General features: G+C 34.6%; 1 protein-coding gene across 2 annotated transcripts in view; it reads right to left on the reverse strand.

Annotated features, from left to right (window-relative positions):
• Nucleotides 1-669: 669 nt before the first annotated feature.
• The window catches only part of LOC137651122 (toll-like receptor 2), a 66123-nt gene continuing 49706 nt past the window's right edge, over nt 670-17086 (reverse strand). For both annotated transcript variants that reach the window (XM_068384268.1, XM_068384261.1), the window contains 10 exons: nt 16265-16408; nt 15482-15620; nt 13834-13906; nt 12834-12894; nt 12632-12726; nt 10177-10319; nt 8435-8536; nt 7305-7365; nt 4215-4300; nt 670-1436 (listed from right to left, as the gene is read on the reverse strand). In XM_068384268.1, coding sequence (XP_068240369.1) covers nt 1369-1436; nt 4215-4300; nt 7305-7365; nt 8435-8536; nt 10177-10319; nt 12632-12726; nt 12834-12894; nt 13834-13906; nt 15482-15620; nt 16265-16408 — 972 coding nt within the window. In that variant the 3' untranslated portion in view covers nt 670-1368. The remainder of the gene's footprint in view (nt 1437-4214; nt 4301-7304; nt 7366-8434; nt 8537-10176; nt 10320-12631; nt 12727-12833; nt 12895-13833; nt 13907-15481; nt 15621-16264; nt 16409-17086) is intronic.

Here is a 17086-nt window from a genome sequence, read left to right on the forward strand (position 1 = left end):
CCATTATATATATATATATATATATATATATATATATATATATATATATATATATATATACATAACCCATTATATATATATATATATATATATATATATATATATATATATATATATATATATATACATTATATATGTATGTATGTATGTATATATATACTCAGTATATATCATCAGCCATTACTAGTCCACTGCAAAACAAAGGTCTCAGACATGTCCTTCCACTTGCGTCTGTTTATGGTCTTTCTATGCCAGTCTTTACCCATAAAATTTCTTAGTTCGTCAATCCATCATCTGCTCCTCCTACCTGCTTCTTTTGCAGTCTCTAGGGGACCCATTCCTTGTTCTTAATGGCCATCTATTAACTGTCATTCTCCTTATATGTGCTGCCCATGTCGATATATATATATATATATATATATATATATATATATTATATATATACATATATAAGTATTTATATATATATACATATATATACATATATATATATATTTATATATATATATATATATATATATATATATATATATATATACATATATATATATATATATATATATATATATATGTATATATATATACATATATACTGTGTATATATATATATATATATATGTATATATATATACATATATACTGTGTATATATATATATATATATGTGTGTGTGTGTGTGTGTGTGTTTGTGTGTATAAACTAAAGTAGAAGATATCCTAACAACATGTAAGAAGTGGACATGGGCAGGCCAATATAATAAGAATGACAGATAAAGATGGGTACTAAGAACAACAGAATGGGGCCCAAGAGATTGCAAAAGGAGCAGGGGAAGGAAGAGAAGACGATGGAAGGACGAACTTAAAAAATTGCGGATTTAGACTGGCATAGAAAGGCCATAAACAGACCGGAGTGGAAGAATTTGTCCGAGGCCTTTATCCTGCCGTGGACTAGTTATGGTTGATGATGATGATGATGATGATGTAAATGTGTATTATATGTACACATATATTAAAATAAGCCATATATTTTACTAAATTAATATCTGGATTATCTTTTATATATCAGGATCAGAGACCCAAGTGGGAATCAACTCAAAGATTACAGCTTCTGGCCGGCGGAGGAATCAAACCCTGTCCAGGAAACTGGTACGACAGTGACATACCATTTAGACATACCAACTAATTTATAACTATTACTTCTGATTCATTCATAATCTTGATGATCATGATTCTTGATGAGGAAGTGTTTTTATTTTCACAAGTATTTTGAAGAAAACCTGCACCCAGTAATAGAGACAATCTTCAGATATACACAATATAGAGTCTTTCAGTTTCGAATGTAACCTGTTGAGAATACACAGCATAGGTCATCAACATGTTGTCCGTTTCCAACCTCTGATAAAGCCATCTTCATTTAATATATCAGTTATGTCCTCACCTGGAAATTAAAATAAGAGATTATAGAGACATTACATATGTAATTTGTACACAAGCAAATCGTTTGCCTAACATGTCTTACTTTTAGAGGTGCAGTGTAAATTATAACAGTAATATTTATAATAATAATTATTATGATATTTTGTTATCTTAGCAAAAAAGGTACAAAATAAGGTTTATAAAAGATTTAAATAAAAAGATTGGCGAAATAACAATTTTGTAAAAAAAAAGCAAGAAAAAATTTGGAGCGTTTGTAGGGTGACGGCCAGATCCCGTAGAAAACGGGAATATTTTGAACTGTGGCCGTCGTTCTAAAAACGATTTTGGCGGGAGAAGCTAACTTAAAAAACCCACCTAACCTAAGCTAAAAGCCGTATCCTTACCCAGGCCCCCGGACCCCACCCCCCCTTACACAACAGTTTACTTACCTACGAGTACGAAGGGAGAAGCTAACTTAAAAAAACCCACCTAACCTATGCTAAAAGCTGTGTCCTTACCCAGGGGGGCTGCGCCCCTCCGGGACCCCCCCTTACACAACATATTTAAGATCCGTAGACCATTTCCAAACGTTTTTATTCTATACAAGATAACAGTCGGAGTGATAATAAGCAAATTAGGACGCTTGGCCGTAGCGCTACAAACTACCCAAAAATTTTCAGTATAAGATATATTCAAATTAAAACTATACCTATTATTCACAATTAAATTTCACGAGTTCTAGGTAGAGCGAAGAAATACATTGCTATTTATATTTTTTTACAGTTGATCGATTTGAACTACTCTCAATTATCCCATGAGCTCCAGAACGACCTCACATCAAGGGTGGAAAACAATCAAGAAACATTCCAATACAAGCTCTTTACTGTCCAAGGAACTCATAAGATATTCACTATAAAATTTCTAGAGAATATGCAAACGGACAGAGTTTCTTAAAGAAAAAAAGTTAATTAATCATCTATCATAAAATCAGTATAAATTGTTATTAATTCATCAAGGGGTGAGGATGGAAGAGTCGTCAGCATAAGTGACGTTAATTGTGGCCATATCAGTGGTGGCATCCATCTCCTGCCTTGTTATTAATTCATCAAGGGGTGAGGATGGAAGAGTCGTCAGCATAAATGATATTAATTGTGGCCATATCAGTGGTGACATCCATCTCCTGCCTTGTTATTAATTCATCAAGGGGTAAGGATGGAAGAGTCGTCAGCATAAGTGATATTAATTGTGGCCATATCAGTGGTGACATCCATCTCCTGCCATGTTATCAATTCATCAAGGGGTGAGGATGGAAGAGTCGTCGGCATAAGTGAAATTAATTGTTGCCATATCAGTGGTGACATCCATCTCCTGCCTTGTTCAGTATTGGGTCTGTGGACCCATTGGGGGAAATTACATCCATCTTAGTGACGGATGAGCCTCTACTTATCTTAGTTTATTGAGTATTGTTGTAGGGTGGTATTAAAGGGTACAACCTGAACACTGATGCCCTAAGAAGTGGCAATGGTTTGGGGTGAAACTATATAGTTCCTCATGACAGTGAATGGCCTGATGAGTTCTTCTTCAGAGTCCGAAGGAAATAAAAATTTTCACCAAAAGGGTACGGCAAAATGAAAATAACTGCATCCTCGCCCCTCTGTCTGGAGAGCGTATCTAAATAATTTGGGTTATAAGGTTTGCAGCCTTAAATACGGCATTATGCTTACATAACATAGCTAGAGAAGAAAAAGTACCCAGTGTTAGGGTTTTGAAATGCAGGCAAGAAATGTTTGGTAGCTAATTTATTCAAAAGGAGAGAGGTGGATGATTTGACACTTGAGAAGTAAGAATGACAACGACTGATTGTGCTAGGGGTAACTGAAAGGTCTAGGGATAAGAAAGGGTTAGCCCATGTAGTGTCAGGAAGACTGTAGGTAGGTGAAAGAGCACATGTCTTAGGCTTAGGATTGAATGGGTTACGGTAGTCTACTGGAAATGTTTTTGACTCACAAACGCAAGTTGGGATTTTGAGCAAAATACTGTCTGCAACCTCACTGTCCTTGTGAAAAAAAAGGATAAGTAGCTTAGGAAATCTATAGATCTGCCTTTAATAAACTGGGAAAAAAATTAAGAGTGAAAAATAATCTTTTTAAAAAATCTGCCTCTCTGCCTGACTGGTTTTGGAAAATCTGAAAGAATGGCTGTGCTAGGAAATTTTAATTCAAAGGAAACTGAAAGGAAAAGAAAGGAATTTTCATAGTTTTATAGGTAGAGATAAAGAATATTTTGGGATTGAATTTAGAAAAAAAGGTTTGATTTCTGGAAATATGTGGTTTCAAAAGGAAAACCTTATTTTACTACGATCTAACTATCTAGTCTATCATTAGATCGATGTAAAACAATATATTAATCTAACATCCATAAGTTTCATACTCGATTTAGTTTCCTTTATTGATTTTTCTACCGTGTATCTATCTATAGTCAATTTTTTTAGCGAGGCAGATTTGCACCACTCGCAGTGGTGCCCTTTTAGCTCGGTAAAGTTTCCTGGTCGCTGATTGGTTGGGCAAGATAATTCTAATCAATCAGCGACTAGGAAACTTTTCCGAGCTAAAAGGGCACCGCTACGAGTCAGTGCAAATGCGCTTCGTTAAAAAAAAAATGACTAGTCTATCATTAGATCGATCTAAAACAATATATTAATCTAACATCCTTAAGTTTCATACTCGATTTAGTTTCCTTTATTGATTTTTAATGAGGGAAAACGAGTAAAAGAGATCTGCAAACAATTATAGATACTCACAAGATTCACCATCTATTGTATACTCCTGACGAGTACTGGTCTCCGAGAGGTTTAGAGCCGATGATGAATAAGGACCGGCTTTGAACCTGAAAAAGAGTTGTGAATAGAAATATTATGAAAATACTCACTTTCAATAATTTAAAACATTCATGATATTATGATAATGAGGAAAAAGGACGAACTTACTTAATCTATCTTACTTTTGTGAAAAAAATAATGAATACCATATGCTCGTATCAATTTGAAAAGATAAATTTCTCAAATTTTCTAAACAAAAAACCCCAGAAAACTCATCTGCAATAAACACCATGAGCAGAAACGTTGTCGTCAAATCATCCTTTGCATCATTTAGAAAAAGAATGAAAAAAAAAAAACTATGACAAACCAGTGATTGTAAATAAAGACGCGATAAAAATGGTTTACATATAAAGAAGTGAAAGTTTTGTTCAAAATTTACTCGTAACTTCTTTATACTTCCAAATATTACCCGATTCAAAAGGGAAAATAAAGAACTATGTCTCTCTCCAACAATGGGTTGGACTAGGTTCCGGAATTTTGGCCAGAGGGACTGGCATTGGAACCTTGGATAATGACAATTTTGCTGACATCCATCAGGATTTATATTCTTGTAAATCTTATTGCTTAGACCCATTTGTTCTTAAAAGAATATGAAAGTATAAAATGATAATATTAGAAATTATCTGGGATCATAAGAGCAAAGGTCCTTGAAGACAGTGGTCTACGAATCTTTCATGAGGTTTGCTTGGTCAGGAATTTTAGAATGGTTGGTAGAGATCAAACACAGATAAGAACAACAAAATATCAATGTAGCTCTCAAATCAATTGATGACTTGTGTGGAAATTCATGTGCATCTAACTATGTTTTGTACCTGGATAATATGTTGAAAATTTTCTCATTTTTTCAGTATCTATTAGGATGAACTGAAATACAACAAAGAATAGTTGACTGGATTCTGGATGCTCTATTTATATCTAATAGAAATTATGCTTGGCTTAATAGCGGAAGACCCAGAAGGTGATTGGCTGGCATGATGCTTTAATGCTGATAAAAACAACTGTGAGAGAGAAATCTCAGTGTACATCTTGCAGTTGGCATCTTTAGAGGGCAAGTAACCCGATTTTCACAGATATTTTCTTGGCGAAGGTTTTTCAGTTCAGCTAGGTAATTCAAATCTGTTTGGCTGAACCCCAGTAGACCAGACCCTGGAAGAGACAGTTAACCAAGGCAGCCAGTCCAGTAGTCGAACGAAAATTTTCAGCTTGAAGCCAGATGCCTTAAGAAGACAGAGACTTGATTGATACACAGAAGCCAATATTTGGTCTACCAGACCTTCAAGAGCAAAATCAAAATATATCCCGAGTAATAATAAAATATATTGTGAGTAAAAGCAAAGTATTCCGTATACGAAAGGCAACCATTTAATCCTATACTTGAGAAAATGACAATAGAGCAGTGTATTGCATAATTCATTGAAATTAGATTTTGGACCAACGAATATCCAAGACAAATATTGGTAGCATTGATAAATGATCAAATATTCTAAAAAGGATAGAAACTACATAAAGGAAGGATTGACAAATTACAAACAAAATTTCTTCGAAAATTCTATAGAATATAATTTTGGATAAAAATACATTTTGTAAGTAATGAATTACTGATAACATTACAGATCTAGCAATGAAAAAATCAAATACATTGAAAAGTGAATAAGTTTGATGAATTAGCAGCCACTAAGTGAAGATAAGTAGATTTTGGATTGAATAAGTTTAATAAATTAGCATCCACTGAGTGAAGATCAGTAGAAGCTAAAATGAATAAGTTTGATGAATTAGCAACCACTGAGTGGAAATAAGTCGATTCTAAAATGAATGAATTTAATGAATTAGCAACCCATGAGTGAAGTTAAGTAGATTTTAAAATGAATAAGTTTAATGAATTACTAACCACTGAATGTAGATAAGTAGAAGCTAAAATGAATAAGTTTGATGAATTAGCAAGCGCTGGGTGAAGAAGAGTAGATTCTAAAATGAATAAGTTTGATGAATTAGCAACCACTGTATGAGGATATAAAAGAATTGAGAGCAATGACCGAAATGCTTAAAGAGAGAGAGAGAGAGAGAGAGAGAGAGAGAGAGAGAGAGAGAGAGAGAAAGAGAGAGAGAGAGAGAGAGGGGGGAGGTAACCTCTAATGTGTATCATTATGATTATGATTAGCGATACCATCAAATTAAACGAATAAGAAACACATGTCAATTGTTACAACGAAGACTATTACCATACCTAGAAAAAAAAAATGAAAAAAACAACTATAACTAGAGGGGCACTTGGTAGAGAGCAGACCCTACCGAGGCAACTTATTTCTCGACCTTTTTCTCAAATTTGACCTTGACCATTGACCTTAACATGTATTAAATGGCGTGGATTTTCTTACACTGAAATATGAGCCAAGTTTAAAATATCTGTGACAACGATGTGCAAACTTATAGCTGGTTACGGGAATTGGACATTTTGCGTGATCGGGACCTTGACCTTTGACCTTGACCTTGCAAAATTCATTAATTTCCAGCTTTTTACATAACAGTTAATCCCTGCAAGTTTCGTTACTCTACGATTAAAATTGCAGCCAGGAAGCTGTTCACAAACAAACTCGCAAACAGGGGTGAAAAAATAACTTCCTTTCAACTTAGTTGGTGGAGGCAATTATGTAATAAAAACAAAAGCATTAGTAAGAGAAGTGGCAAATTAGAATCAAGTTATGGTCTTAAAGGAAAAATATTAGTAATATGTCTCCGAAGAGAGATGAAGAACATGCTGCTATTATACCCAAAACAGAATATTTATGCCAATATTTAGCAAAAAAAAAAAAAAAAAAAAAAAAAAAAAAAAGAGGTAATATTTAACAAGGCATTTGAAGATATCACGATCAAATGCCAGTTCTCAGTTAATTAAAACTACTCTCTAAAATGCTCTTCTTTTCCATTAATAGCAATTTTCTTAATGAAATTTGTATCAATATGTATTCAACACTCATGCTTGGTTAAACAGTGAATCTAAAAGGGTTAACTTACCTCTGAATTAAAGCATATTGTTCTTTCTGGCAGGAAGGACAAGTAGCCGTATCATCACACACTAAAAAGATAAACATTAAAATGTAATTAATATTCATTAAACATTCTAAAGAGCGAGATATAATTCAAATCAGCATCATACAATCTTTTGTTTACATGAATAACATTCTCTTAGAATTGATTTATTGGAGTTTTAACGTTGGTTAGGGATGATGCTGTAGTACGTGAGCTACATTGTTGCAGAGGGAGCTCATCATAAGAAATTTCAGGTTATATTCACTGTGATTCAGTGAGCTTGTAATACGAAACCTCTGGTCACATTAATTGTTGCAAGGGGAGCTTGTAATATGAAATCTCAGGTTATATTCACTGTTGTTCAGCGAGCTTGTAATGGAAATACTCTGGTCACATTAATTGTTGGAAAGTGAGCTTGTAATACGAAACCTCTGGTCACATTAATTGTTGTTGGGGGAGCTTATAATATGAAATCTCAGGACATATTAATTGCTGGAGAGTGAGCTTCTAATGGAAATCCTCTAGTCATATTAATTGCTGGAGAGTGAGCTTCTAATGGAAATCCTCTGGTCATTAATTGTTGCAGAGTGAGCTTATAATACGAAACCTCTGGTCACATTAATTGTTGCAGAATGAGTTTGTAATACGAAACCTCTGGTCACATTAATTGTTGCAGAGTGAGCTTGTAATATGAAATCTCAGGTCATATTAATTGCTGTAAAGTGAGCTTGTAAAAAGAAATCTCCAGTCATATTAATTGCTGTAAAGTGAGCTTGTAATGGGAAACCTCTGGTCATATTAATTGTTTGTAGAGAGAGATTGTAAGAAGAAATCTCCAGTCATACTAATAGTGTAATAAAAAAAAATCAGGTCATATTGATCGTTGTAGAGTGAAATTTTAATACGAAATCTCTGGTCATATTATTGTAAAGTGAGCTTGTAATAAGAAAATCTCAGGGAATAATAAATGTAGATTGTGATAGAAATTTAAATTGTTGTAGAATGACCTTGTAATAAGAAATTTCAGGTCACATTATAGGATGTTATTAAGTTTTAAGCCTTTTCAATGCTATCACAGGAGTTTCAATGCCGGAAGACCTGTTCATAAGACCTACCGTGCGATGAGAAAGCAGTTCCAATATCAACTCTAATGGAAACTTTGCCCTGTTCGCGAGAAGTATGAAAGAGCTCTCCCAGTCGCCGTGCCGAGGTCAGTCCTGGAATGAATGAATGAATGATTTGAAGTTCTCTGGCATCCTGACATCGAAGGTCATTGACGCCGATATCGTTTATTATAAATAAAGATTAAACGAATATTCAACTTGAGAAATATAATCCACTTAAATTATTAAGGTAAGATAACAACGAATCACTCTCCTTGTATCAAAATATTTCTATTTTCAGAGAGAGAGAGAGAGAGAGAGAGAGAGAGAGAGAGAGAGAGAAGGGTTTAGTGTGAGTTAAGGCTTTTAATATTTGAGAGAAATTTATATGAGTATATATTTATCTGCCATTAAGAGAGAGAGAGAGAGAGAGAGAGAGAGAGAGAGAGAAGCGTTTAGTGTGAGTTCAGGCTTTTAATATTTGAGAGAAATTTGTATATGGTATTATATTTATCTGCCATTAAAAGAGAGAAAGAGAGAGAGAGAGAGAGAGAGAGAGAGAGAGAGAGAGAGAGAAGCTTTTAGTTTGAATTAAGGCTTTTAATATTTGAGAGAAATTTGTATATGGTCATATATTTATCTGCCCTTAGAGAGAGAGAGAGAGAGAGAGAGAGAGAGAGAGAGAGAGATGTGTTTAGTGTAAGTTCAGGCTTTTAATATTTGAGAGAAAATTATATATGGGCTTATATTCATCTTCCATTGAGAGAGAGAGAGAGAGAGAGAGAGAGAGAGAGAGAGACTAGTTTAGTGTGAGTTCAGGCTTTTAATATTTGAGAGAAATTTATAAATGCAAGTAGGTTTATATATATATTGTCTACTGAGAGAGAGAGAGAGAGAGAGAGAGAGAGAGAGAGAGAATTATTTTATTGTGAGTTCAGGCTTTTAATATTTGAGAGACATTCATAAATGCAAGTAGGTTTATATATATTGTCTATTGAGAGAGAGAGAGAGAGAGAGAGAGAGAGAGAGAGAGAGAGAGAATAAGTTTAGTGTGAGTTCAGGATTTTAATATTTGAGAGAAATTTATAAATGCAAGTAGGTTTATATATATTGTCTACTGAGAGAGAGAGAGAGAGAGAGAGAGAGAGAGAGAGAGAGAATTAGTTTATTGTGAGTTCAGGCTTTTAATATTTTTGAGAAGTTTGTATATGGTCATATATTTATCTGCCATTAGAGAGAGAGAGAGAGAGAGAGAGAGAGAGAGAGAGAGAGACTAGTTTAGTGTGAGTTCAGGCTTTTAGTATTTGAGATAAATTTATAAACGCAATTAGGTACATATATGTTGTCTACTGAGAGAGAGAGAGAGAGAGAGAGAGAGAGAGAGAGAGAATTAATTTAGTGTGAGTTCAGGCTTTTAGTATTTGAGAGAAATTTATAAATACAAGTAGGTTTATATATATTGTCTACTGAGAGAGAGAGAGAGAGAGAGAGAGAGAGAGAGAGAGAATTACTATAGTGTGAGTTCAGCCTTTTAATATTTGACAGATATTTATAAATGCAAGTAGGTTTATATATATTGTCTACTGAGAGAGAGAGAGAGAGAGAGAGAGAGAGAGAGAGAGAATTAGTTTAGTGTGAGTTCAGGCCTTGAATATTTGAGATAAATTTATAAATACAAGTAGGTTTATATGTATTATCAGAGAGAGAGAGAGAGAGAGAGAGAGAGAGAGAGAGAGAGAGAGATAAGTTCTTACTCTCCTTCCGCCGTATTTCTTCGTATCTCTCCAAGAATTCATTGATGTCATTCAGGGACTCTTGCAAACTATCAGGTTGAAGATCACTATTCTCAGGTAGTTCTTGAGGAGGTAAGAATCGACAGATCTGTTCGATATAATCCCTGTAATGAAAGAAAAAGATTAGCTGAAAGTAATATGAATCAAGTATATTCTTTATCCATACAAAAGATTACTGCAGCTGTTTCGAAATATTTGGAATTTTTACAGTATTATTATCATTATTATTATTATTATTATTATTATTATTATTATTATTATTATTATTGTTGTTGTTGTAGTTGTTGCTATCATTAGTGTTATTTTCTATTATTATTATTATTATTATTATTATTAGTAGTAGTAGTAGTAGTAGTATCATCATCATTTTTATTATTTTTGTTGTTGTTGTTGTTGTTTCTGTTGTTGTTTTTGTCGTAATCATTATTATTATTATTATTATTATTATTAGTAGTAGTAGTAGTAGTAGTAGTAGTAGTAGTAGTAGTAGTATTGATATGCGAGAAATATTTAGCAAAAGGTAAGGAGGTGTATGTTGCGTTTATGGATCTGGAAAAAGCGTATGATAGGGAAGCAATGTGGAATGTAATGAGGTTATATGGAGTAGTGGAAGGTTGTTGCAAGCAGTGAAAAGTTTCTACAAAGGTAGTAAAGCATGTATTCTGATAGGAAATGAAGTGAGCGATTGGTTTCCGGTGAGAGTGGGGCTGAGACAGGGATGTGTGATGTCGCCGTGGTTGTTTAACATGTATGTTGATGGAGTGGTGAGAGAGGTGAATGCTCAAGTGCTTGGACGAGGATTGAAACTGGTGGACAAGAATGACCATGAATGGGAGGTACATCAGTTGTTGTTTGCGGATGATACTGTACTGGTTGCAGACGCTGAAGAGAAACTTGGCCGATTAGTGACAGAATTTGGAAGGGTGTGTGAGAGAAGGAAATTGAGAGTTGTTGTGGGTAAGAGTAAGGTTATGAGATATACGAGAAGGGAAGGTGCTGCGAGGTTGAATGTCATGTTGAATGGAGAGTTACTTGAGGAGGTGGATCAGTTCAAGTACTTGGGGTCTGTTGTTGCAGCAAATGGTGGAGTGGAAGCAGATGTACATCAGAGAGTGAATGAAGGATGCGATGTGTTGGGGGCAGTTAAGGCAGTAGTAAAAAATACAGGGTTGGGCATGAATGTAAAGAGAGTTCTATATGAGAAAGTGATTGTACCAACTGTGATGTATGAATCGGAGTTGTGGGGAATGAAAGTGACGGAGAGACAGAAATTGAATGTGTTTGAGATGAATTGTCTAAGGAGTATGGCTGGTGTATCTCGAGTAGATAGGGTTAGAAACGAAGTAGTGAGGGTGAGAACGGGCGTAAGAAATGAGTTAGCAGCTAGAGTGGATATGAATGTGTTGAGGTGGTTTGGCCATGTTAAGAAAATGGAAAGTGGCTGTCTGCTAAAGAAGCTGATGAATGCAAGAGTTGATGGGAGAAGTACAAGAGGAAGGCCAAGGTTTGGGTGGATGGATGGAGTGAAGAATGCTCTGGGTGTTAGGAGGATAGATGTGATAGAGGCAAGAGAGCGTGCTAGATATAGGAATGAATGGTGAGCGATTGTGAAGCAGTTCCGGTAGGCCCTGCTGCTTCCTTAGGTGCCTTGGATGACCTCGGGGGTAGCAGCAGTAAGGGACTCAGCGTTGTGAAGCTTCATCTGTGGTGGATAGCGGGGGAGGGTTGGCTGTGGCACCCTGGCAGTACCAGTCGAACTCGGTTGAGTCCCTTGTCAGGCTGGGAGGAACATAGAGAGGAGAGGTCCCTTTTTTGTTTCATTTGTTTGATGTCGGCTACCCCTCAAAATTGGGGGAAGTGCCTTGGTATATGTATGTATGTATGTATGTGTGTATTATTATTATTATTATTATTATTATTATTATTATTATTATTATTATTTTAATAAAGATTATCATTTTTATTTAGATTATTATTATTATTATTATTATTATTATTATTATTATTATTATTATTATATGACTTGCACACATATCTATGTCTATGTTTACATGTTTAAATAAGCAAATGTGTATATATAATAACTTATAACTTATATATATCGTACAAAGTCTATGGCACTACCCAAGACTAGAGAACAATGGTTTGATTTGAGGTTTACGTCTCCTAGAAGAGCTGCATACCATAGCTAGAGAGTCTATTCTACCCTTAACAAGAGGAAAGTGACCAATGAAAAATTATAGTACAGTAACCCCTTGGCTGAAGAAAAATTATTTGGTAATCTTAGTGCCTTGGGGGAAGTGTGTGTGTGTGTGTAAAATTATATAAAATTGTATAATTTTCTGCGGGTTTGTAAGTCTACGTTCATAATCCCTATATGTGTAATTGTATTGTCACCAGTTAATCATAAACTTACGGATCTGTCAGCTTTATATGTGTTCGAAGACAAACGATATCATAAAGATCCCGGTTGAGTGTTTTTGGCAGCGTCTCATCTACCAAGGCCAAAACCTAAGAAAAAAATAATAAAGGGATGATTCAAGTCTGGAAATTAATTCAGACCATAATAATTTCCTTATTTCCATTTTAGGGTAAGATAAAATAAATCAGTGACTGACCTTGAAATCTGGGTTAACAAATTCTTCGTGGCTGCCTCTTCGAATTTCGTGCAGGCCCCACCTATTGGAAGGAAGGGATAAAATTACTCTGAAGAACTTAATGACCTCGGACCAATTCGTGCAACTTTTCTTTTAACCTAAGATGGAAGTCTCGTAAGATTGGATAATTTTCTCTTTATTTATCTATATATCTGTGTGCCTTTATATGATAAACTTTAAAATAACAAGAGTAAGAAAATGTATATAGAATAGTGTGCCCGAGTGTACCCTCAAGCAATAGAACTCTACCCTAAGACAGTGGAAGACCATGGTACAGAGGCTATTATTATCATTATTAATATTATTATTATTATTATCATTATTATTATTATTATTATTATTATTATTATTATTAAATGCTAAGCTACAACCCTAGTTGGAAAAGCGGGATGCTATAAGCCCAGGGCTCCAACAGGAAAATAGCTCAGTGAGGAAAGGAAACATGGAAAAATAAAATATTTAAAAAACAGCAAAAACATTGAAATAAATATTTCCTATATAAACCATAAGATCAGAGAACAGTGGTTTGATTTTGGAATGTTCTTCGCCTAGAAAAGCTGCTTACCATAGCTACAGAGGCTTTTTTACCCTTACCACAAGGAAAATAGCCACTAAAAAACCACAGTGCAGTAGTCAGGTGTGAGAATAGAGGAGAATATATAAAGAATAATCCAGAAAATTCAGTGTAAGGAAAAATTGGTTGAATCCACTCCTGGCATTTTTTTCGACTTAGGCTTGGGTTCAAATCATTACCCCTTGCTCAACCTGAAACATTAATCACAAAATAGTCTCCGGTAGATATATATATTCAAGATTTTAATTCGATATAAAGTCCCATTAGTGGTCGATATTTACATGGATGGTTAATATAACTAAATATACCATTCATTTTGTAAACGAATTAAAATATACAGATGAATGTTCATCTATAATTAGTCAAGTATTATTATCAAATACATACCTGCTGCTAACCAGGTTCTGGGTTCCAAAAATCATCATTCGCGAGGAATTCTGAACAGCTCTTTCGACGTTGTCTGTGTGTTTAAAGTGTATAATTTTGTCATATAAGTCATGCACCATTTTTAGGGAACTGAAAGCCTTGTTATAATAAGAAAATATTAAAGAAAAACATTATTTCCCTACCATCTACTATTGAGATTGAGCAAGAGAGGTAATACTTTTATAGAAAACTGGTTTTCAAATAAATTAAAAAGTACAAATTGTCAAATACCCCTCCTTAGATATTTGAATTCTAACTCCAAATTATTTATTCCCAAAATTCTACTGATTTCAGTTTTACCAAAAAAGTTTCAACGTTGATATCTTAGAATTTTATCTTCTCTGGAATGGTACACAGAAAGAATAAGATATTTAACAAAAGGCATATCAGGAGTAAATGATCATTAGCAATAAATATCTGTCATAAAATATATCTTTAGAGTACGGTAAAGCTATTTTAGTTAAGGGGATTAAATAACTTGAAGAAGTGTTATTAAGAAAAGATTACTTTGTCAATGTTATGAAGACGAGTGCAACTTCATCCATTTGTTATATGTATAAGAAAAGATTACTCTGTCAATATTATGAAGACGAGTGCAACTTCATCCATTTGTTCAATGTATAAGAAAAGATTACTCTGTCAATGTTATGAAGACGAGTGCAACTTCATCCATTTCCTCTCTATATAACAATTTATCCCTTTTACCCCCAAAGGATGTACTGGTACGTTTCACAAAAGCCATCCCTTTACCCCCATGGACGTACCGGTACGTCCTTGCAAAAAAATGCTATAAAAATTTTTTTCTTCATATTTTTGATAATTTTTTTTTTAGAAAATTCAGGCATTTTCCAAGAGAATGAGACCAACCTGACCTCTCTATGACAAAAACTAAGGCTGTTAGAGCAATTTTAAAAAAATATACTGCAAAATGTGCTGGGAAAAAAATAAGCCCCTGGAGGTTAAGGGTTGGAAATTTCCAAATAGCCTGGGGGTAAAAGGGTTAAGATGACAATTTCTACCAACGATAATCATATCTGGCACTTCAGGGAATACAAGCAAGATGGATGAATTGGAAAAAAGTGCGTGGAGTACTATGTGACAGGAAAATAGGGGTTAAGTTGAAAGGTAAAGTACACAGGACACTTGTGAGACCGGCAATGATGTATGGAGCGGAGACCTGGGCAATGAAGAAGACAGAAGAGAAGAAACTGGATGTGGCAGAGATGAGAATATTAAGATGGATGTGTGGGGTGACAAGAAGATATAATATACGGAATGAGGAAATTAGGGGTACCACAGGAGTTAGAGAATTATCAGATAAGATCCAAGAGAGTAGACTGAGGTGGAATGGTCATGTCATGAGAAGAGATGAACAGTATATTGGGAGGGGAGTGATGGAAATGGAGGTACAGGGAACGAGAAGGAGAGGGAGACCAAAGCGAAGGTGGATGGACTGTATCAAGGATGACCTTCGATCAAAGGGATTAACCGGTGATGAATTGTGGGACAGAGGTAGATGGAGAACGTTGGCCAAAAACATCGACCCCACATAGAAGTGGGAAAAGATGCAGACGAAGAAGAAGAAGAAGAAGACTTCAGGGAAACTCACGCATAATCCAATCTCCCGGTACGAAAGCATTATCATGCCAAGCAATCGAGTATCCACGTTGAGTAAGGGGAACGATTATCATCTCTCGGACTCGAGTGAAGTCTTCAGACGAGCATACGACGAAACAGTCGTACTTCTTCTGCAAAGTTTAGTAGATTACAAATGGTTTATACAAACCACGAAAAGGAAGAACATATTGTTATATATCCAATGAACCTTTAAATATTTCCAGGCACTATCTCATCTTTCATGTATTAATAGATTTTATATATAGTACGTATATATACAGTACACACACACATATATACATATATATATATATATATATATATATATATGTAAATATATATATGTGTGTGTGTGTGTATTTATTAGTTTTACCTAGCTGTATATTTACTTTTTGAAATTAGATGTGGTATCCAAGGACTTTCCTTTTAAAGGCTAAAACAGGGAGCCTTTAACAGGAAATTCCTTGGAGACCACACAGCACTCTAATCCCAAAAAGAGTAAGACTTTCCTGTTAAAGTCTCCCCGTTCTAGTCTTTAACTGGAAAGTCCTTTGAGACCACACAGCTCTCTAACGGCAAAAATAGTAAGATTTTCCTGTTGAAGTCTCCCTGTTCTACCCTTCAACAGGAAAGTCCTTGGAGACCACACAGACCTCTAACCCCAAAAAGAGTAAGACTTTCCTATTAAAGGGTCATTGTTCCAGTCTTTAACAGGAGAGTCCTTGGAAACCACACAACACTCTAATCACAAAAATATATATAAATCACACCTTACCCGTTTAGCAATGGATTTCTGGGGTTCAAACTTTCGTTTAATGCCAGTAGATGAATTTCTCCGGTAATTGTTGTAACAAGTGAATAAAACAAGGATGATGAGGATCACTAATGCCACAGCTGTCATGATTAATTCGTCAGATACCTGAAAAGTAGAAAAAACTTGCATATCTATAGGCAATATTTCTCATATGAGGCTTAGTAAAATAAAACCCCACGACCATCTTATGGAAATCTTATGCATGATGTCACAATGCATACTATCAATGGGGTAAATTTTTTTGTTAAAGTTAGCCTCCAGTACCCTGTATAATGGTAACTTATAAGGGAAATTTAAGATTTCTAGTTAGTTTAAATCTGAAGCTTTTACATTTAAATAACATTGCTTTGCTTTATCATCCAATGTACCAATGTTTGCAGGATACTCAGTGCTAATAGCCTTTGGGCACGAAAAGTATTAAATCTGTCAAAGGATAATCCTGCCTTGGCCATGCAACTTCTCTACTTGAATTGGAGAAAATAAGATTACCGTATATTGTTTGAGTTGCGATAGGGGGACCAGCGCACCTGAAGGAAAACTTGAGTAATGTATATATATATATATATATATATATATATATATATATATATATATATATATATATATATATATATATATATATATATATATATATATATATATATATAGATAGATAGATAGATATATTATACCTCATTTCTTATAACCATTTCCCTATTGAAAAGAGGTGGCTCTAATGAAGACACATGTCATTAGTCACTGACATTAGCCTCAGTTCATTTCTGAACAAATTCTTTGATTCGC

The sequence above is a fragment of the Palaemon carinicauda genome, chromosome 1 (genome assembly GCF_036898095.1).
Source record: "Palaemon carinicauda isolate YSFRI2023 chromosome 1, ASM3689809v2, whole genome shotgun sequence".
NCBI lineage: Eukaryota > Metazoa > Arthropoda > Malacostraca > Decapoda > Palaemonidae > Palaemon > Palaemon carinicauda.